We start from the raw sequence: 21995 nt of genomic DNA, 5'->3' as shown, positions 1-21995 counted from the left end.
CCATCTCTCACACACTATAAAGCTGCCAGGATGCAGCAGGGTACACCCTTTGTATACTAAACACCATGTATAACTCAAACAGTAGAATAGAAATCCAAAAACTAACGCTGTACCCCTTCCATGCAGAAGACGGACAAAGATGTCTGGTGCTTATAAGAAGGGCATTGAGTTTATTTGATGTAAATGACAGGTGGTTGTCTTGCAGTATTTACATTCTGGCCACTACTCTGAATTGGGAATACACTAGTCAGCTTCTCTGCCGTCTGCAATGGCTGATTATGCAAAACTACATTCTGCTGCATGGCTTAAAAGACGTGCTTGCTAAAACGACTTTTAAAAAATGTATTTATGATTTTGGTTTTAATGTGTGCCCCCCCTTGCTGTAAAGGTACCTCCTGCTCCCGGCTAGGGAGCCAGGAGCCGGCTGGTGACAAGACTGGGGCTGTGCTCTCTCCTAGCTCTTCGGCCAGGAGTAGGAGGTAAGATTACAGTGGGCCTTCGGCTCATTTCCCTGTTTTTTTAAAAGTTTTAGCAGTCGTTTTATGCACTACCAAAAGTATATACTTGGAGGAAATCAAGAAAGATAAACCAGAGACACTAATAGATCCAGGCACTGTGACTGTGGTGATCTTTTTATATTTGTTACTTATGGCCCCCTTCCTTCTAAAATTTACTTTTAACGTTATGCTAATTAATCTTAAGGGCTCTGGGGGTGTTACCAGAGCTCCTCCGTGCTGCGGTTTCACAGGTTATTTCTCTCGCCCTCCCCCTATTTTCCCAGAACTCCCTTTTGTCTGATGTAATTTCACTGCAGCATAGGATGTTTCAGCACAAAGTCAGGGGCAGAGGGTGCTCCTTGCACATTGCAAGTACCGTATATACTCAAGTATAAACCGACTTTTTCAGAACACAAAATGACTAACTCTGCTTGTACTTGGGAGGTCCTCTCTCCGTGCGGGGCTGTCGCTTGAGTTGTGGTGTCAGTGGCTTGCTGACATCGGTGTGTGCCGATGGCGGTGCACCCACCAGAACGTCACAGATCAAGCAACGGCACCACACGGAGAGCCTCAGAACATTGGACAGAAGAGGATCTCCGGTGGGGGGGGGGGGAGATTTGTTGAGCGTCAGAAGTTGAGTACGCTCTTCTTTTTTTTTTTTTTCTCTTTATAGGGTGGGTGAGGGGCTGTATACTAGAGGGGGCTGCAGGCTGTATACTATTCGATCCAATCTCTTACCAAATAAGAGGTCGGATCCTCGTACAGTCCTCTGGCAGTCAGCCGTATTCATGAGAGGGCCGGCTGACACAACCAGACACCCGGCTCTCTGTGATGCGGCGCACTGACAGCGCTGTGTGAATAAGCAGAGAACTGTCAGCGATTGTGCAATATATGCGCTGCTGCCAGCTATTCTCACAGGTCCCTAACAGGGGCGTGGGGGGGGGTGATGGCTCCCTTATGAATACGACCGATTGCCAGGGGACCTGTACGAGGATCCAGCCTCTTATTTGGTACGAGGTCGGATTGATTAAAACAAACTTTGCACACAAAAGTTTTTATAAAAATTTAATAAATATAAAGGGGCTGGAGAGAGGATTAGGGGGAACATATTTGGTGGGGGTATTTTTGCCTACTAGCTAGTCCCTTAAAAAAAAAAAAGCTCGGTGTGGCATGGTCATTCCCAGTCTGTTCAGTAAGATATGAGGTTCTGTGTGGGAAATCTCTCCAGCGTAGAGTGTTTCTTGGACCAATCTTTCTAGTGGTCAATCGGCCTAAGGAAAGCAGTAAGAACTCTGGATTATTGAGGACATTAAAGGGGTTGGCCACTTTACCTCATGTGTTTTAATAATGTGTGTAAGTGTGTGGGGCAGGATATTGGGTAATTTACTGATATACATCTATTAAGTTCTGCTCTGCTCTCATTATATGTAAAGTGAAGCCTCCTGTCTTTTACCTCATCGGCCAGACATTCCTGACCGTAAAATGGCTGCAGTGATGTCTGTGTGTCTGAGACTTCACCCTGCAAGGACCTTAAACTTCTGCTCATGAAGTCATAAGTCATTCACTGTCATAAGGTTCAGGCAGGGCAGAGTTTAGTTAAGTTAGGAGATGCCAAAAAGTTTCTTAACATACAAAGTTTCAGGTGGAAAAGCCCCTGTTCAGTACAGTAATGTAGCAATGTAGGTATTATATCTTTTAAAGGGCACCTACCACCACAAATCTACCTATAAAGGTAGATTGGGTGGTAGGTGGATCATTGGGACGTGAGGATAGCCCTTTTAAGGGCTAATCCTCACGTCCCTGCACTTTTTTGAGAACTTTAATTTGATATTTATTCAAATGTACTTATGTGGCTACCGGGGCGTGGAGTAGCCGCTTATGAGATTACACGAGGCGGCTACTCCACGCCCCGGTAGCCACTTTACTCCTCCTACTCACCCATCTTCGGCGCGCAGCTGCGCGCCCTCGTCCGGCGAGCCTGCCGTCTGCGCATGCGCAGAAGAGCAGGCCCGCGCCTGCGCGGTCACAACTCCGAAACAGGCGCGGGCCTGCTCTTCTGCGCATGCGCAGACGGCAGGCTCGCCGGACGAGGGCGCGCAGCTACGCGGAGCTGCGCGCCGAAGATGGGTGAGTAGGAGGAGTAAAGTGGCTACCGGGGCGTGGAGTAGCCGCCTCGTGTAATCTCATAAGCGGCTACTCCACGCCCCGGTAGCCACATAAGTACATTTGAATAAATATCAAATTAAAGTTCTCAAAAAAGTGCAGGGACGTGAGGATTAGCCCTTAAAAGGGCTATCCTCACGTCCCAATGATCCACCTACCACCCAATCTACCTTTATAGGTAGATTTGTGGTGGTAGGTTCCCTTTAAGGGATATACAGATTCCCAGGACAAGAGCACAGTACTGACTGTGACCTACAGTGTTGAACTTTGTTTGGGTGTAGGTGGTTACATGCATATTATTACCATGTAATACCATTACCACTCCCAGTCCTGTTATTGAACCAGGAGGGGGATTCACATTTTTAACAGACACCCTACTTTGCGAGCAAGAAATGTGTCCAGTTGTGCAGAGTTACTGAAATATTATACCTACTCTAATCAACAATTACAATATTAAAGGGGTATTCCCACCACACTTATTATAGGTAAATCAATCTCTAACCCCTCAAAAATGTCTTTGATTAGTTATTTAAAAAAAAAAAAAACTATATGCCCATAATATACTGTAAATGGGTCTTACCTGCCCCTTAGCAACAGCCCTGTGTTAACGCCACATGTGGCAGATGGTCAGAAGGGGAAAGGGTCTTCTAAAGCCTCTGGGAATATGTGAAGGCGCAAAGCAAGCTGACGCTTTTCCTGCCCTGGGTCATCTCCAGTATTATCTGCGTAGGTGGATGTGTAATCGTGTTGCCTTTGCTGCCTCTACCGTCACACCGCCCGCATAATCCAAATGTACCAATAATGGTGTAAAACAAAGGTTTAGCTCATTTGAGGATCTGTTTCTATGACTACATCAGGCAGGGATGACATCACATTGTGCCTGCATGTGCAACATCCCCCATCGGGGCCTAGTCTTTTCTTGTGGCCTGGAGGCAGCCAGGGCCTAGAATACTGGAGTGGCTGGCCAGTGAAGCCTTGGGCACACTGTGGTCATGGTGCTTGGTATGGGGACCGGAGGGCTGACCTACAACCTGGCAGGTCTCCAGCAGGTGGTGTGTGCAAGAAATATGGAGGGAAAGGCTGATGCAATTATTTCTCCCTGGGGCAACCCCTGTGTCTGTAGGATGAATCCCTGGGTGATAGATCGGAAGCCCATGGTGGTAAGGCAACGTTATTCAAATCAACTTACAGTTCTTTATTGAACAGCGGGCAACGGCCAAAACGATAAACGGCAGATTCCTTAAGCTGGAAAGATCATGGAGAGCCGGTCCGAAGGAAAGGTGCATGCAGCCTAATAGTTCCATCTGAACCTCTCCAGTCTGCATCTACTGAGTCCAAGTGGTGAAAGCTGCAGTTCTGGGCTTGCACACTGAAGGTGTGCTGCTCACTCTGCTTAAATCTTCAGTCTGACCTTGAGGTAAAACGGACCTGGTGCTCAGAACTGAACCAGTAACTTTCACCCAGCAGGGGTTTATATACTACCCTGGTCAGGTGGTAGCACCTCTCCAATCACCTTCCAGCTTGTGTAACAGAAACACCATTGGATAATTACATTCTACATTTTACTGTTGCCTTACCAGGCAGTAGCTACAGCTGCAATTACACAATACTCTAGGTCAGTGATGGCGAACCTTTAAGAGACCAAGTGCCCAAACTGCAAACCAAAGCCGACGTTTCTATCGCAAGGTGCCAACACAGCAATTTAGCCCAAAAGCGCCACAATACCACTATACAAGAGACAAATAACACTTTGATATCATGAGGCCACCATTACAACCACATAAATAGCAGAATTCTGGTTATAAAGACCACTATAGAAAGGCCAACATTACCAATAATAACACTATACTAGAAGCTAATATAGTGATGAATACTGTATTACTGCCTGCGGCTGTAGCTCCGTGTATGGCTGTGTACTGCGGCTGTAGCTCCATGTATGGCTGTGTACTGCGGCTGTAGCTCCATGTATGGCTGTGTACTGCGGCTGTAGCTCCATGTATGGCTGTGTACTGCGGCTGTAGCTCCATGTATGGCTGTGTACTGCGGCTGTAGCTCCATGTATGGCTGTGTACTGCGGCTGTAGCTCCATGTATGGCTGTGTACTGCGGCTGTAGCTCCATGTATGGCTGTGTACTGCGGCTGTAGCTCCATGTATGGCTGTGTACTGCGGCTGTAGCTCCGTGTATGGCTGTGTACTGCGGCTGTAGCTCCGTGTATGGCTGTGTACTGCGGCTGTAGCTCCGTGTATGGCTGTGTACTGCGGCTGTAGCTCCATGTATGGCTGTGTACTGCGGCTGTAGCTCCGTGTATGGCTGTGTACTGCGGCTGTAGCTCCGTGTATGGCTGTGTACTGCGGCTGTAGCTCCGTGTATGGCTGTGTACTGCGGCTGTAGCTCAGTGTATGGCTGTGTACTGCGGCTGTAGCTCAGTGTATGGCTGTGTACTGCGGCTGTAGCTCAGTGTATGGCTGTGTACTGCGGCTGTAGCTCAGTGTATGGCTGTGTACTGCGGCTGTAGCTCAGTGTATGGCTGTGTACTGCGGCTGTAGCTCAGTGTATGGCTGTGTACTGCGGCTGTAGCTCCGTGTATGGCTGTGTACTGCGGCTGTTGCTCTTTAAGTAAAAGTTTTATTTTCTCTGAAAATATCTTACACAACACAGGAGAAATGCTGCAGCATTGTGAGTTTAGAGGTAATACCCAGTCCCTCCAGTAGCCAGTATAGAGACAAGGCCTCACCCCCACCCCACTACAGAGACAGGGCCCCCCACCTCAGTATAGACACAGGGCCTCACCCCCCACCCCAGGATAGAAATAGGGCCTCACCCCCCACCCCAGGATAGAAATAGGGCCTCATCCCCCACCCCAGGATAGAAATAGGGCCTCATCCCCCACCCCAGGATAGAAATAGGGCCTCATCCCCCACACAAGGATAGAAATAGGGCCTCATCCCCCACACAAGGATAGAAATAGGGCCTCATCCCCCACACAAGGATAGAAATAGGGTCTCCCCCCCCCAGTATAGACAGACACACACAGAGGGGCTTACCAGGTGCAGCAGCCGAAACGCGCCATCTCAAGTGCAGGCGAGGATGCGGTGACGTCACCGCCGGAGCACAGGAGCCAGGCAGCAGGCATCGGGCGCCGGGACCCTGCGACCCCGCAGGCAGCGGGACGCCGGGGCCGCGCAGACGTCGGCGCGCCGCTAACAAGCAGGAAGCGGAATGCCGGGGCCGCGCATGAATCGGAGCGCCGGGGCCGCGCAGACAGTGGAGTGCCGGGCCGCGCAGGCATCAGAGCGCGCAGGTATCGCAGCGTGTCGGGCCCACTTTCATGAGACTGGGGAGATGGTACGCGTGCCTGCAGAGAGGGCTCTGCGTGCCTGCAGAGAGGGCTCTGCGTGCCCTCTCTGGCACGCGTGCCATAGGTTCGCCATCACTGCTCTAGGTTCTAGAACCTTCCTAGAGAGGTGATCAGTCATCAGCTCCTGGCCTGAAGAGGGCGCGATTCGCAACTACCAGCCTGCCTATGCATCGGCTGGGGTGTTGCACATGCTCTGCTACACAGCGGTAGGAGATGAAACTGGGAAAGTCCCACTGGATCCGAGACCGTTAGGAGATGTGTATTGGGTTTGAATCCCACCCAGGTCAACATCTGCCAAGAGTTTGTATGTTCTCTGTATGTTGCGGGGGTTTCCTCCAGGTACTCTGGCTTCCTCCCACACTCCAAAACATACTGGTAGGTTTAGATTTTGAGCCCCACGGGGACAGGGACCAATTTGACATGCTTTGTGCAGCGCTGCGTAATCTGTGTGCGCTATATAAATAATAATTATTTATTATTGACAAGGGTGCTTCCGAATTTCTGCTTTCTCTTTAATGCAACCTTCCACCAATTTCAATAATGGTTACTGTAAAATTATTGCTCCCTATGTTTCACTTCTACATCCAGAGCTGGTTGGCAACACTTGTTTTAATGTTTGTTGTTCTCAGAGATCAGAGCAATGGACTTTGTAACCACAATGTGAAACAGATATTATTTTTTTTTTTTTTTGTGCCTAGATTACACTCAACTACATGTGACATACTGTAGGGCAAAAGTAAACCTGATACTTCTACTTTGTTTTGACAAACGGTAGAGAGAACATTTCCAGTCTGTAAAGCACTAAAATGCTTCCCATACAGGAGGACTAGTCCCTGTGATTTTTATTTATTTTTTTTGTATACTCAAATTTTGGGTGCATCTGGTATGGGGCCTACTATTTTTATTATTATTTGCTTTTTTTTTTTTTTCATTATAAATACATGTGTGCAGTTCACTTCACCTTTGTAACTAATGGCAAGACAGGAATGTGGTCTGCTGACATGCTTTACTTTCATTTTGTGTGTTTCATTTTATTATTATCCAATGTAAATAGTTATGTTGCCTCATTTGTGACAATTTCTGCTCATTTCTGTGACCTTTTAATTAAAGAGAATGTACCACCTATAATTTCTGTAAGGCAGAAAGGAGACTATGAACATTCTGCTCAGCTCCTCCTGCTCTATAAGAAGCTCCCTGTAAACTGGACGCTGTACAATCCGCTCAGCTTGTAGAACTAGTCCCAGCACGGCTTATTAGGTAAAGAGGTGGTGATAAAACAGAATACGGAATACGTAAACGGTAAGAACAAACAATGTGTTTTCAATCTCAGAAGTGTTGGTCATTCCTGCTGTTTTTACTTCAACTACTCACCTACTTCGTCGCCTAATAGGCTGTGCTGGAACTAGTTGTTCTATGTTATGTGAACTGCCTGTGGATCTTCTGTGCTTGGTACCGTGCACCTGAGGGGTGTTGAAGGTAGTGACTGCAGGATTCTGGATGAGCTGAATTATATGTTTTGTATGCGCACACTTAATCTCAACTCCTACTGCTCTATAACATGCTGCATGCAGATAGGACAATATGCAAGCTGTCCAAATATAAAAAAAAAAACAAAGCTAATGGTGAAACCTTTTTAAGAAGTTTACTGTAATTAACTCTTCTTCTCTATTTCTTGAAGGCATGGATAGTCTTTTTAAGACTGATGAACGACAGAGGCTAGCCAAAGAAAGACGGGAGGAAAGAGAGAAATGTCTTGGTAAGTTTCCAGATCACCTTGTTTCTTTAGCCGCACCTTCCCACCGTAGTCAGCATTAGGGGTACCTTGACACATTGTGAACTACCTTTTGGATTTGCTGCAAAGAATTTCTGTGCTGTAAATCTGCAGCATAATACATATGCTTTGTAGTAGATACATTTACATTGTAGTAGCTTTGTAGTAGTACATAAGCTTTGTAGGGATTTATGACCCACAAAAAACATGCATCGTAAAAGACTTTCTGCTGTGGATATATGAAACGGCACAATTAAATGACATGTCATTGAATGCTGCGGACTATCAAACTTTGCCTTCCTCTGACCACTGTTGTGGCAAATAAAGAATCAAAAAGTTAGCTGATTTAGGCTGCTTTCTGTTGCTTGAGGATTGGTTGCAAAATTACATCTGGTAATAGCACAGTTGCATTTACTGTTTAATATATATATCATTATGAACGATGGTAATTCTCACCCATTAGGAGTAATACAGGGCAGACATGGTAAACTGAAATCTGCATTGTATGTTTTCTGATTATGTTATCTATGTTTCCATTTGTAGCTGCCAGAGAGCAACAAATTTTGGAAAAAGAAAGAAGAGCAAAACTACAGTATGAGAAGCAAATCGAAGAACGGTGGAAGAAGATGGAGGAGCAACGTGTAAGAGAGGATCAAAAGCGCGCAGCAGTAGAAGAGAAGAGGAAGCTTAAAATCAAGGAGGAGGAAGTAAGACTCTTTTGTGCTTTTGTGAAAGAGCACTTGTGGAATATTCATTCTTTTTGAATGTGTGCTTGTGCATATGTAATTTTTTAGCATTTTGGATAGTTGTCCAGTTTGTGGTCATTTGCCATTCTCTGAACCTTTTAATCTGTAGAATTGTAATTAAGGATAATAAAAAAAGTTCTCTTCCTGAAATAATAATCTTTCTAGTCCCACCCATCCATTGGGGACTTGCTTTGGATTTGAAGTTAAGTTGCTAATGATGGGAAACCACCATATCCAATAATGTGAACCTTTTGGGGTTTGAGTTGCCGAGGAGTTTCCGCATCTCTGGCAGCAACCATGTGTTTTGCTGCTGGAGTCTTTTGTTCACACGGAGGGTTTAGCTTGTTGTTCTCTCTTTTTGCTGAGTACTACAACTCTCCCCAGTATATATCCGTTCTACCCATTCAGTAATCAAGAATTTTAACCTTTTTTTTTTTTTTTTAATGGAAAACGGCATTTTAAAGCGCAGAAGTTGCATGTAAGTGCACCATAGTCAATTCCACATGCAAGTTTACACTATGGACAAAGTTTGAATAATAATACACATGAAACCTATTTGCTGGAGCCTGAGAAGCACTATGAAGGACTTGCAAGGCTGGTGCTGGTCCAGAGAGTGAATGAGGAAGCTGATGAAAATTAAGGACCTTAAATTGGAAAACCATTTTGAGGACAGCGTGTTTGCTCCACACATTGCTGTCTCATTTCTCATTTGGCACACATTTCTATGCGTTCACTTTCTTGCTATAGGTTTGTGTAGATTTGATAATCCACATAAGTAACCCTTGTTACAGAGACTTTGCCAATTACGTCTGCCTTGTAGGGTGTTGAGACATCCAGCCATTTATGCTTCGCTAGGGAATTTTAGGAAAATATGCAAATAAAATTTCCAGGATGGGATAAGAAAAACAGTGCCTCTTCTTGCTACTTTAAAGGCAGCTCCCTTAACATCAAGCATGACTTTCAAGAAGCCTAATGACCTGGTGGTGGATTTAAGCCAAACCATTATATCCAGAGGGAATATATTCATAACTGTAGGCAGCACTGTTTCAACGTGGTTGCATCTCTTTAGTACAGTGTAGGAAACTGATTTGGGTGAGTGAGAGTCTTTTGACTAGGTCAGGTAGTAAGAGTTCTCCTTACAGAGAATATGTTGTACTGAAGAGACACAACCATGTTGAAACCGCACTGTCTGCAGTTTGGAGTTTGTACCTTCTGGAATAGATATACTGGTTTGTCTTTAATCCCAAATCCTGTCATTGGGCTTCTTGAAAGATATGCTTGATGATAAGGGAGCTGCCTTACAAGGTAGCCAAAAGAGGCATTGTTTTCCCTATCCCATCCAGGAAAACTTATTTGCATGATTTCCCAGAAACTAGGATGTGATGCATGATTAGGGTTTCTATATCTACAGTCACTTCATGGAAGTCTGGCTCTGACTTCTGCTAAAAAATATATACAACTATAATAGGCAATCCCATACTTCCCAACATTGTTGGTTTAGAAAGGGGGACAATAATAATCCTTGCCCAGCCCCTTATACTGTGTGGGCATAGTAGGGCAGTGATGGCAAACCTTTTGGAGACCGAGTGCCCAAACTACAACCAAAATCCACTTATTTACTGTGGAGTGCCAACATGGCATTTAAAGAGAACCCGTCATGCAAAATAACCCCCCTAAACTAAATATATTTTCATAAACTGCCATTAGAGAGCATTGCCTCTATCTCTTCATTGTCCCTCTACATGCCTGTAAACCCAAGCAATGAGGTCCTAAAGCTGTATGCAAATGACCTGTGAAATGTCCAATGAAGCATTAGCATATTCAAGCTGTCCACTCTATTCATGAGTGGGAGGCACAGCCACACCCCCAGTGCTTGACTGACAGCCTGTATAATGATGTGAGGCTGTATAATGATGTGAGGCTGTATAATGATGTGAGGCTGTATAATGATGTGCTTCCTGGTGCTGGTGGCCACAACCCCTGAAGCCTGTGTGTGCTACAGCAGCTCCAGGCAGCCATGTTACAGCAGAACATGTCAGATTCATGTGCAGCTAATGTCTGTGTCTCTGTGTATTAGGAGGATGCAGCATGTCAGCAGATGACATACACACACTAGCCATGCTTTACTATACATTACACACAGACATGAGCAGGGGGAGGAGAGGGAGGGGTAACAGGGGTGACATCACTGCCTCTGACCATGTGACCAGCCTCATTTACATGATAAAGTATAGATGATTTTATAATGATTAATGTATGAAATAACTAAAGGCTGGGATGGGAACCTTGTGAGCTGCTCCAACAGGTAGTAGTGACAGGACAAGTGACACAGACCTGATGACAGGTGTCCTTTAAGCAGTAACTTACTGCTACCTGTCCTCCCACCTCTTTCAATCATATCGGCTGCCTGAGGCCACCAATACAGTTGAAAGGAGGGAAAATTCAGTCTTTCGTGGTAGCTTCTCTGCAGGGTCACTCTGTAGAGAAAGCATGGTGGGTCCAATAGGATGAGCTTCAAAGATAATGCAGTTCTGTCAACACCTACTCACACTTCCCGCAGTTCCAAACAGCCAATGAACTGTGGCTTAAATTGCCTGGGAATGCAGGAAGATTTGGTCCTACTTGGTGAACTCTGTCCTGGGAAAATTGCTCTGAGTGCCACCTCTGGCACCTGTGCCATAGGTTTGCCACCACTGTACTAGGGAGTTGGGATAATACCTACAGTAATATATATTACGCTGCATATTCTCACCCTGTACGCTGCATTCCCCCACCCCTCTTATGTATCCCCTCTGCTCCACTTCTTATTGTGCCCTCTTCTTTGCCCGCCTGTTATTGTGCATCTTTATGTGTGTTCCCCCTTTATTGTGCCGCCTTCTCTGCTCCCTGTCTTATGGCCCCTCTATTGTTGCATAAAAATAAAATGTACTTGCCTTTCTCGCTCCCTGGCTGCTGTCCTGCCTCTTCCTCCAACACGTCTGTACTGCAGCAGCACCCGACAGGCGCGTTGTGATGAAGTCAATGCTCCTGCCAGGCTCTGCTGTGTACAGACAAGGCAGAGGCTTGATGGTGATGAAGAGTGCTGATGGCTCTTTGTATCATCCTAGCACTTCATAAACCTCTATAGAGTTGATGTCCTGGGACAGAGCCCTGCATCCGGGATGGTTGGGAGTTGTGGGTAATCCTGAGCTGCCTTCATGTATTGTATTTAAATTGTATTTTGAAACACAATTCCAGTGCATCAGGGAGGAGATGCCCCTGAACATGGATATTTTTAGAGCTGGGGTGCACAACCTTTTTCGGCCCAAGGGCCACATTGTCAGACTGCTACCCTTCAGGTCGCTGCACTACTAACAAAAACCCTAGATGAGCCAAAAACCACAGTACAGAGTAAATACCCCCCAAGAAACCTCTACTGCATAATACTGCATGGTGGAAATTGTCTGAACCCATGCAGAAGGTAATTGTGAATAACTGGATGCACGCAGGGTCTCTGGTAGACCCAAGTACTGTGCCCTACCTGCAGCCAACCAGGTGTTCATGCTTATTATCTGCTGCACAGGGCTGATTCTTGACTTTTTGCTGCCTGAGGTGAAAAGAATATAACTACTATAATATTGCCCCCTAGGTACAAGAATATAACTACTATAATACTGCCCCCTATGTACAAGAATATAACTACTATAATACTGCCCCCTATGTACAAGAATATAACTACTATAATACTGCCCCCTATGTACAAGAATATAACTACTATAATACCGCTCCCTATGTACAAGAATATAACTACTATAATACTGCCCCCTATGTACAAGAATATAACTACTATAATACTGCCCCCTATGTACAAGAATATAACTACTATAATACTGCCCCCTATGTACAAGAATATAACTACTATAATACTGCCCCCTATGTACAAGAATATAACTACTATAATACCGCTCCCTATGTACAAGAATATAACTACTATAAAACTGATTCTCCCCCACCCAGGTCTCCTCTCTCTCCTGCCCCAGTTCTAGTCCCGTACACGGCTCTGCTTCTACACTGGAAGCTGCAGGCAGCAGGACGAGGCTGCAACCTGAGGGTCGGCGGGCAGTGCACCCCTGGTTTAGAATGAAGTGCTTGTGTTCAGTAACTACAAACGTGTGTTTGCATTGTTGCCTAGTAAAGTGTTTGTCTAAACACATCTATGATTAGCTTCATATTGTAATGAAAATTAAGCACAGCAGAGAAGTTACATCTAAAGTCAGGGGTGTAACTAGGAGAGGCCAGGTCCCATAGCAGACTAGTGATTGATGCCCACCAACCTGCTCTAGTGGGTAGAGACCTTGAAACAAGTGTCATACATTTCCTCAATTGGTTTCAATAAGTGCAGCCTCTCTGTTCACCGGATATCATACCAATATAGTATAATAGAAATGGAAAATACGGGCACTCTTGCATAGAAACGGAGGGTGGCCGATTAGAATTAAAATTCTTCTTTATTCAACAATTGTTAAAACACAAAGCATCCACATAATACAGAGAACCTACGCGTTTTGGCAACATGCCCTACTCGTGGTCTAACGGTATGGAACTCCCAACCCATATTTAAAAGTCCCTCCAGCGTGATCACGTGGTGGAGAAAACTCCTCCTACCTGATCATGTGACTGGAGACATTAAATTAAAAACCGATACAAGCAGGGAAACAGATTGTAGTTCACACCTATGTTTTTTCTGTATAAATAATTGTAGCCAGTGACCAAAGGAAAGCAAAAACTGAGGATCAGAACAGTAAGTATATGGGCACAAGAAGGAATATTATGGCAATGTAAGATTAAATAATAAGAGCCGGGCAAAACTCACATTGCGTTGACATAAAAAAATTGTATACAAGAATATAAGAGAACATGCACCAATACCAAATCTAATTAAGTACAAAGGACAGAAATACTGACCAATAAAAAAAGCTATGTCGAAAAATATATGAAAAAAGCACAAAAATAAAGCCCTAAATATAAGGGATAATATTGGAAGTTAGGTACATAGGTCCATGATCACACAGTAATACATCTAAGTCAATAAGTCTAAGTCATATCCTGCCTGATGTTCAGACCCTGGGGTAATCTAGTATAATAATTATAGAAGCAACATTTTCTTAGTGTATTGTACAAAATATGTTATTAGGAAGTACAGATTGCCCTGCCCCTCTACAAGTCTGTGAATCCATGTAGCTTAAAGGAAACCTACCATTTAGAATGGCAGGAGTAAGCTGTAAGTACCGAGCACTAGCTCAGGGTGAGCTGGTGCCGGTACTTACTTTTGTTAGTGTTATAAACCGCTGTATCGCGGTTTTAACACTTTTTTTAAACTTTAGAGCAGAAGAGGCTTCGGCACTGCGTGCGCACGATCGTGCGCGCGCCTCCATAGGAAATAGCGGAGATGTTGCGCACGCAGCGCCGAAGCCCCTTCTGCTCTAATGTTTAAAAAGTGTTAAAACCGCGATACCGTGGTTTATAACACTAACAAAAGTAAGTACTGGCACCAGCTCACCCTGAGCTAGTGCTCGGTACTTACAGCTTACCCCTGCCATTCTAAATGGTAGGTTTCCTTTAATGCAGTCTGTTTTAAAAACATAATCTAATTAATATGTAAATTACCTGCAGAGACTACTGGGGCATGAATTATCCTGGCCGAGAACGAAGTCTATTCGATGACTGAGTAGCCTTGGCGGTGCCGCCATTTTGCTTGTTCTCTTAGATTTTATACAGCCGACTCACACGTGCCCGCAACATCGGCTTCTGTAGGTATTCTTTTAAAGGGGTTTTCCATGAATATGAAAAACACCCAGCGGCTAGCTACTTTTTGTTAGTTGTTCTTTCTTGGCTACTTTAAAGATTTGCATTTTGTATACTGTATATACTCGAATATAAGCCAAACAAAAAATGTGCTGAAAACCCTAAACTCTACTTCTATTAAAGTCTAAAAAAAATGATGGTGGTACCCGCCTTTCAGACTCCCTCTGCAGGTCATCTTCTTTCTTGTGGCAGGTCCATTTGCTGCACACACACTATGACGTCAGCCGCCATGACCTCATAGCGTGTGTGCCGCCAGCTGAACTGCTGCTGCGGTGCACAGAAAGAAAGAGGAGGGCCTGCAGGGGGCAACGGAAAGGTGAGTATTGAGTTTACTTTTTTATATACTGGGGGCGGGGGGCGGCTGCTAGCTATTTACTGGCTGACAGGCTATATATTGGGGGCTGGCTATACACTCAGGGGCAGGGGGGTGGGCTGTCTATATACTGGGGGGCGGGCTGGCTATATACTGGTGACTGGGTGCTGAATATCTATATCTATATCTATATATATATATATATATATATATATATATATATATATATATATATATATATATATATATATATATATATATATATATATATATATATATTGCATGGGGGCTGTGACCATTGAATTTCCCACCCTAGGCTTATACTCGAGTTAATAGGTATTCCCTTTTTTGTGATAAAATTGGGTACCTCGGCTTATATTCGAGTATATAGAGAGATGAGGAGCTGTACCACTATTTAAATTAAACCATTTTCACACAGATAAAGATATCTATCTATTTATATATCTATGTATAATTTAAATGTCTGCAATATATTATATATATATATATATATATATATATATATATATATATATATATATATATATATATATATATATATATATATATATATATATATATATATATATATATCTCTATCATCCCTAAATGCAGAATCCTTTTGGAGCTAATGGTACGTGATGGATCGTCCACAATGGAAGGTTTCACTGTGTCACGTCTACATTGTTACTCTGGAAGAACATGTAAATGAGATATTGATTTGTTGCTGCTGCGATTGCATTCTGAAGGGTTTAATGTCGTAATGACCTTTAGCTGTGATTTCTGCAGTCTAAAGGTTTGTGTCACTGGTTCTCGGGTTGATTTACTGTCATTTGTTGTTTTGATTCATGGTGATTTTTATTTTATTTTTTGTTACTATGCATAAGTTTAGTATTACATTGAAATACTTTTTTATAAGATTCATAAAAAAAATACAGAAAAATATAGTCTAATTCTTACTAATATGCCTTGCATGTAATTCATTAAAGAGGATCAATCACCAAGAACAGAATTCTGAATGACCCACCTTGTTGTTGTGCCCCAGATCAATTTTATGTATTTACATTTCCATCCATCTGTTCAAACGATGTGTCTACCAGAAGTTATTTGTAAATGAGCTCATACTAGTCAAGGGGTGGTAACCTTTTTGAAGGTTCAAAGTGGTAAATGTATAGTTTGTAACACCCTCTGTCTCACACATATATGTACATTTGTAATTGTAAACATCGGGATGTTTTCTTTTGTGTTTGCCCTGCTGCAATTTTTTTGACATTTTTTTAAAAAAGATATACTGACATTTACTACCTGTAAAGAGACTTGTAGATGCATTTTATTCATCCACAGAGTCTTCAAAAATAAACATTTATATTACTTAATACAAGTTAGACAGGCTTGTTGTCATCCATATCCCAGCCGCAGCTATTTGGGTTACTTGGTGAATATCGGTGCTTTGTTACTGGTCATTTAGCATTCAAGTGGAGCTAAACTTGTGTTTTTGTCTATTCAGGACAGGATGGCAAAACAACCCCCCTCCTCCTGACCAAAAAACAGAATGTCCTTCTCTTTGATTGTGGATGCCTGCAATGGTTGTGCTCTATTGGTTCTCAGAGCCCTGATCCTAATAGAAACTAGTTCTACGATCGGTAAATGGTTATTCCCGATTGTATTAATTGCATTTGTTCAAATTATAATAAAAGGTCTAACCCAGGACAGAACGCAAGAATCCCTACTGTTTGGCTTTTCTGATGGATGACGGTATCTATGGCCTTTATAACTTGCATTGTGCATTTTAGCAGTCTTCTCTAGGCTCTGGGTGAAGACTTACTCGAAGACAAAAAACAGATTTGCACAGAAAAATTTACTGTAAAGCATAAGACAAAAAACTTTATTTAATATTTGATAAAAATCACACAAGGAATAAAGTGCAAGGAACAGACGTTTACACACTGAGAGAGAACCAGCTAATGCTGAGGAGGAGGTCTAAAAACATCAAAGAGGCATAGAAAATGAAAAAGTATTTTGTAGATGAATGAGGTCAATCTAAAGTGCCAGCATAAAAAGTAGTAAGGTAAAGGTAGTAGTAAATGGTAGTAGTGTGACAATTACCTAGGCACCAAGAGTATACAGCCTCCAAGATAGATGAACACCCCGACGCGAGTTTCGGCCCTTGATAAAGGCAGCGTGCCGAAACACTTTTATTTCTTTCTTTTTATCGCTCTCTCGATTCCCCCATCTTCATTCTCTTGATCCCCCTCTTTCATTCTCTCACAGGTGACCATTTTTTTGGAATCTGAATATAGTGGACAGAACTTCATGGTTTGTTTGTGTTTTTCTCTCTGAGCTCATGTTTGTATGATTTGAGATGAATGTGACTGCACATTATGTAGATGCATTGTAGTGACCTACAGGTCAGAGGGGAAGACATGTCTGCACTCGAATTGGAACTGCTAGAGTGATCAGGAAAACTGTATTAGGGCAGGATTGTCTCTCTGTATACTGCTTTATGTTTAGTCTTCTTTTCCTCTGAGCTTATGTTTTTAGAGGTTAGCGACTCTGAGGAATTCTTTAGACCTATACATAGAATATGAGGGGAAAACATTATTTTTCTCAGTTATATATTAAGGTTGTATTCCAATTTAATATTTTTATGTTCTACCTAAATAACTTGGTGATTATATCATAATGGTGATTAAAAGCCTTGTTATGACTGTAATCTGATCATTTAAACATGCCCCATGCATGTGGTAGTCAGACACGGGTAAAATTGAGGTGTAGGAGGTTTGACTTACCGACTTCTCATCCCTGTTCTCTTGCCCCCTCCGCTTTCTCTTGCGCTTTTGATCCCCCTTTTCCCAGTTGGGAACACACCATTTTTTCTGATCACTAATAGGCTCTACTGGCCCAATAAATTGTGCAGTCTTCCCCAGTTCACATTTTGTATTCGTTAAAAAAAGGCTTCCTTTAATGCAAGACCACATTTGGGCAAGCATTGAGACACAAAAAGTAATGAGCATGGCATCACAGTGGTGGGGGCCTGCAAGATCCAATCTGCAAGCTCTTGTGAAGAGGCTATGCTATGGGGTGGGCAACAGATTACCCCACAATCCACCTATCAGAGCCCCAGGCCCAGCCATGCTAATGGCTAATACAATACCATAAGGATATGGATGCCAATAATGTCTTGTGTGTGTGAATGTATTTATATGCTTACTAAATTTATGTAAATGCTCAATTTTTCTCCATTATTTTTTTGCCGAACTAAATGACAATCCTTGAACAAATCTGTTAACCACATACTGCACAATGCACCTGAAGTTGGGTGTTTGGGCACTGTTGTTTAATGGTGATAGATTTGTCTGCTAGTATTGCCCGCGGCCCTGTTACTAGCGGTCTTATTTATTTGCAGTGCATTTGCCATGCATTAGCTGATGTCTTTCACTCCTCATCAGTATGCTGATGTCTTCTGTCTTTTCAGGGAAGTTTCTACTAAAAGCAGCATTCAACCCCCAGAGACCCAGCGGTTTCCCTGCAATGATAGTCTTGCTCTCCCATGAGAAATTTCATGCTTTTACAGTCAACTTTTAAAAAAAAATAAATCATTGACTTTGTATTAGGCTGTCATGGTAACATTAGATTTCCTTGGTCTCTAAAGGGGCTTCCTGTTTGACCTCTGTGTCCCTTTAATAAGAAGACATATTGAATTGGCTTAGAGAGTTTTATTTCATATATGACATGATGTCTGTGTGTAATACATTTCCTAGTTTGCAGAAGAATTTTTTATTTTTTTTATTCAGAAATCATAGCAAGGTACAATAAAAATTGTACGTTGCTGGAGGTTGTGAGCTGTATTTACAACTTCAGAGCTGTAATCCCTCTTTTCCTTTACATGGCTTAATTTCAATTTAGAATCCCTGTATGACCAGACACTAAAGGTAATAGAATAAGGCTATAAACACTCAACCTTCGGTCCATGAACCCAGGACCGTGTTGGATTTCCTGGAACAAACACTCTGCAGAGGACTGACTCATACATCATAGTGATGTCCCATCCCCAATTCTGTGTTCAGTCTGTAAAATCCAACCAAAATGTGGTCCATGACTCATGGGCAGGCCATAGTTGTGTGTGTTTGGCCTAAGCGGATCCTGTACCTATCTTCAACAAAGCGGGATAACGAGATGCACAAGCAGGATAACCATCTTGTAGGAACAATGTATTTTGTAATGCTTTAAGACTTTTGGGGCAGATGCTGCTTTTTCACTAAATTACTGCTTACTAGAATTTGACAGCGTAAAGCAAGGGTATTGGGATGCGGGTGTTTATTTTAAGGGAACCTGTCACCACATTTTTACATATACGAATAGTAACAGGATCCCATAGAGCCCTATTAACTGACCTTCTTTTAGTTACATCCCACTATAATTCAACTTTGTTATTACCTGGCATCGTAGGGGGTATGTCCTGATCTACTTCTGCCCATGCCTCTTCTCAGCATTCAGCACTTGATGTCATGTGACTAGGATGATGTCATCTAAGATCCTTGACCCAGTTACATTAGAAATGTCTGCATGTTGTTATTTCGGATGATCAGATAAAATGTCTACCCCATTTAACATGACCTTGGATAACAACACCTTGGTCACAGGAGATGAAGTGGCCAATGATGTAACAGACCCCATTACTATCATTGGACTCGGGTAACATCAGGTGATTTGCATATATATATACTTTTTAATCATAGTTTTTAATGAAGTATTTATTTTGAGTGGTTTAATTTAAATGGCAGGTTCTCTTTAACCTCTACAGGCAGTCCCAGGGTTACATACAAGATGGGTTCTGTAGGTTTGTTCTTAAGTTAAATTTGTATGTTAGTCGAGACTGTATAGTTTATAATAGTAACTCCAGACAATTTTTTTTCTGGCCTCTGTGACGACTAGATTTTAAAAATGTTGGATTGTCATAAGAACCAGGATTAACAATAAAGCTTATTTTTAGACACCTCTGATAACTGTGATAGCTGTTTATTTTAGCCTAAGGTCAAAGTACAGTAAATTGCCAACATCCAGAGGTCTGTTTGTAACTAGGGTTAGTCTTTAAGTTGGGTTTTCTTAAGTAGGGGACCGCCTGTATATCGGATATATCTGACACAGATCTGATGCTAGCCCAGCTCGTAATCGAAGCTGTGCCAGCATCCTAAAACACTGGGTGTCCACTGTAACTAGCAGCTGACACTCCAGTGTAACACCCCCGGTTGGGGTGAGTTTCCAATCGTGGGTATTCAACCTGTTAAATGCTGCTGTCAGTGGCATTTAACGTGCCTGCTGGGGGTCTCTCCCCCACAATCGGCCCACATAGCCTTCAGGGGTGCTGATAGTTTCTATGGCAGCCCTGAGGTCTGGTCAGGATGGAAACATTTTTGTTCAAAAGTTATAACCATATAAAGCGACACATGCCAGATTACAAAAAAAGAGGCCTTCATATACAAACTGGCTGCGTCTTGAAGGGGTTAAGGATAAGTACATATCCCATTAGTGGGCCTGCATCTATCATATGTGGATAATGTTGTAATGGTCTTTCATGTTTATGTTGAATCCCTAAAACTGACACTGTTTAGTATAACCACACTTGTTATGTTAATTTGTGTAGGTTTTATGTTTGCCTGAATAGGCAATATGTCACTTTGTTGCAGTATTTTCCTTATACATACATTGGTGTCAGTCCTTTAAAAGAGATCTTTTTATTCTTATAATTTTCTATTATATTTTATAAGATTCTATTTGTTCTTGTGTTGTCTTTGTCTTTGTATTCCTGTTCTTTGTGGTTATGGAACCTCCCTGAAGATTTCTGGTTTTGCAGTCAGTCAGTGTATGTCCTGAATGGGTTAATGCTGCCAGAGCATCTCTCATGGAAAGGGATGATCATTGGCTGCAGCTCCTGTGGGACCTGGGATGCTGAAATCAGTGATGCAACTTGTGTTATTTACCTACTACATCCCCTCTAGTGACACTTCCCCAAGATCAAAGTAGCCTCCTCCTTCTGAGTATGATCATCTTATTCTCCTATCTTCAAAGCCCTCCGTCTATCAGTGGGACTTGCTTACCCTCAAGACATCCTGACGAGCTCTGCATCTGAACTGCATCTACCAAAAGCAACTTTAATCTGTCTGCATATTTGCCTAGGAGCGGCTGGAGGCGATGATGCGGCGCTCCCAAGAACGCAGTCAACAGCTTGAACAGAAGCAGAAACGCTGGTCCTGGGGTGGGGCCTTGGTCGCCGGATCTGGAAGAGATGGTGAGTGCTTGAACCCCCTGCAATGCAGCCCTTTAAATGCTACAGGAGAATTTTAGATCAGATTAACAGCTGTGTCCACCCAAAGTACACGTCAAGGTTATTGGCAAGATGATCTTCCCTGCATTGTTCTCTAAAGGGGTTGGATATGTGTTCATATTATTCGGTTTTTGCTTTGTGTTTGCATTGTTTCTATATTGTGTATTGTATCTTTTAGTAGGATTTTTACTACCATCATTAATTGCTGTTGATTTAGAACCATTTCTATATAGTGGCTACTGCTAAGAATAGATGTCTCTGGGCAACATTGTGTTAATGCTCTTAAAGGCGCCAGTCACTAGTTGCTCAGTTTTCTGTGGGTGGGGGGGATCTGACGGTGCAAAAATAGAGATGATGTAATGCGCTCATTTAAGATAGGCCTTTAAAATGTTAACCATTTCACTGCTACACTGTTCTCTCTCACAAAGTGACTTGACTGCAGATGGACTAATTAACCTCTTTGTTACTATATTATTATTTTTATCATTTTAATTTACTATGGAATTGTATTATTTATCCTTTTGTTGTTTTACTCTGGTTTTGTGCTGTGCAGGTGAATCAGAAATCCCCCAACCCCCTGTGCTAGATATAAGTACCAACACCCCAGATACTGAGCCTGTGACCTCTGCCGATGCCGACGAGTCCTCCAATGGTATTTCTATAAGGGGCACAGTAATGCTGTGTCTTTAAGTGTTCCAGTCACATTAACTCCATCACAATCAGCTGTGTACCCTAATACGGCAGACTCAATGTCCTGTGTCATTGTACATCAGTTTGTGTTTCCACGTGGATCCAGAACATGGTGCATGACGCCCAGTTTCATACTGTCCTGTAATACATCCCATATCATGCTCACCATCACCAATACGCACTTTATTTTGACAAAGTTTTGAACTTCATTTATTCATATAAAGTATATGTAAAATGTCCTAACAGACTTGAAAGAGGGCACAATATCAACCTTTAGGACCACCCA

At 42.8% G+C, this 21995-nt stretch overlaps 1 protein-coding gene across 8 annotated transcripts in view; it reads left to right on the top strand.

Moving 5' to 3' along the window:
* Positions 1-21995, top strand: part of MAP7D2 (MAP7 domain containing 2) — a 79008-nt gene that overhangs the window by 36274 nt on the left and 20739 nt on the right. For 4 of the 8 annotated variants that reach the window (XM_072137962.1, XM_072137966.1, XM_072137964.1 and 1 more), the window contains 4 exons: positions 7699-7776; positions 8335-8498; positions 20872-20983; positions 21573-21671. In XM_072137962.1, coding sequence (XP_071994063.1) covers positions 7699-7776; positions 8335-8498; positions 20872-20983; positions 21573-21671 — 453 coding nt within the window. Of the gene's footprint in view, positions 1-7698; positions 7777-8334; positions 8499-20605; positions 20733-20871; positions 20984-21572; positions 21672-21995 lie in introns of those variants that run through there. The other 4 variants (XM_072137968.1, XM_072137967.1, XM_072137961.1 and 1 more) reach the window with 2 other exon arrangements.

Source organism: Engystomops pustulosus, chromosome 2 (genome assembly GCF_040894005.1).
Source record: "Engystomops pustulosus chromosome 2, aEngPut4.maternal, whole genome shotgun sequence".
NCBI lineage: Eukaryota > Metazoa > Chordata > Amphibia > Anura > Leptodactylidae > Engystomops > Engystomops pustulosus.
Note: the sequence above shows the minus strand (reverse complement) of the source record. Positions and strands in the feature narration are given on the sequence as shown.